General features: G+C 44.7%; 1 protein-coding gene across 1 annotated transcript in view; it reads left to right on the plus strand.

Annotated features, from left to right (window-relative positions):
- The window catches only part of LOC309362369 (TNF receptor-associated factor 2-like), a gene marked incomplete at its 3' end in the record, with an annotated part of 16,584 nt that continues 15,341 nt past the window's right edge, over nucleotides 1-1,243 (plus strand). The window contains exon 1 of the mRNA XM_081898015.1: nucleotides 1-242. Within this exon, the coding sequence (XP_081754141.1) occupies nucleotides 52-242 (191 nt within the window). The remainder of the gene's footprint in view (nucleotides 243-1,243) is intronic.

The raw sequence follows: 1,243 nt of genomic DNA on the forward strand, positions 1-1,243 counted from the left end.
CCAAAACTATTACTCCCTTCCAGGGCGCCGCTTCCCCCCACAACTCACCCCATGGCGGCCTCCGGATCCTGCACCCCGCCCGGATCCCTGGACCCCCCGCTTCCCGGCTTCCCCAAGGAGATCCTCCAGGCCGAGCCGCCGGGCAAGTACCTGTGCTCCGAGTGCGAGGATCTGCTGCGGAGGCCCTTCCAGGCCCAGTGCGGACACCGCTATTGCGCCTACTGCCTGAAGAAGCTGGTGGGGTGAGTATTTTTTGGAGGGGGGTGCGGGACCGGGGATACCAAAGTAGTAGTAGTAGTAGTAGTAGTCGTACTAGGAAGGAGAAGGAGAAGAGTAGTAGGAAGAAGAAGAAGAAGAAGAAGGTAGTAGGAAGAAGAAGAAGAAGAAGAAGAAGAAGAAGAAGAAGAAGAAGAAGAGTAATAGTAGTAGTAGTAGTCGTACTAGGAAGGAGAAGGAGAGTAGTAGTAATAGTAGTAGGTAGAAGAGTAATAGTAGTAGTAGTCGTACTAGGAAGGAGAAGGAGAAGAGTAGTAGTAGTAATAGTAGTAGGTAGAAGAGGAGTAGTAGTAGTAGTAGTAGTCGTACTAGGAAGGAGAAGGAGAAGAGTAGTAGTAGGAAGAAGAAGAAGAAGAGTAATAGTAGTAGTAGTAGTAGTCGTACAAGGAAGGAGAAGGAGAAGAGTAGTAGTAGTAAGAAGAAGAAGAAGAAGCAGAAGAAGAAGAGTAATAGTAGTAGTAGTAGTAGTAGTCGTACTAGGAAGGAGAAGAAGAGTAGGAGGAAGAAGAAGAAGAAGAAGAAGAAGAAGAAGAAGAAGAAGAAGAAGAAGAATAGTAGTTCTAGGAAGGAGAAGGAGAAGAGTAGTAATAGTAGTAGGTAGAAGAGTAATAGTAGTAGTAGTAGTAGTAGTAGTCGTCGTACTAGGAAGGAGAAGAGTAATAGGAAGAAGAAGAAGAAGAAGAAGAAGAAGAAGAAGAAGAAGAAGAAGAAGAAGAGTCGTTGTACTAGGAAGGAGAAGGAGAAGAGTAGTAGTAGTAATAGTAGTAGGTAGAAGAGTAATAATAGTAGTAGTAGTCGTACTAGGAAGGAGAAGAGGAGGAGGAGGAGGAGGAGGAAGAAGAAGAAGAAGAAGAAGAAGAAGAAGAAGAAGAAGAAGAAGAAGAGGAAGAGTCGTACTAGGAAGAAGGAGAAGAGTAGGAAGAAGAAGAAGAAGAAGAAGAAGAAGAAGAAGAAGAAGAAGAAGAAG

This window comes from Podarcis melisellensis (genome assembly GCF_964234715.1).
Source record: "Podarcis melisellensis genome assembly, chromosome: Z".
Classification (NCBI taxonomy): Eukaryota; Metazoa; Chordata; class Lepidosauria; order Squamata; family Lacertidae; genus Podarcis; species Podarcis melisellensis.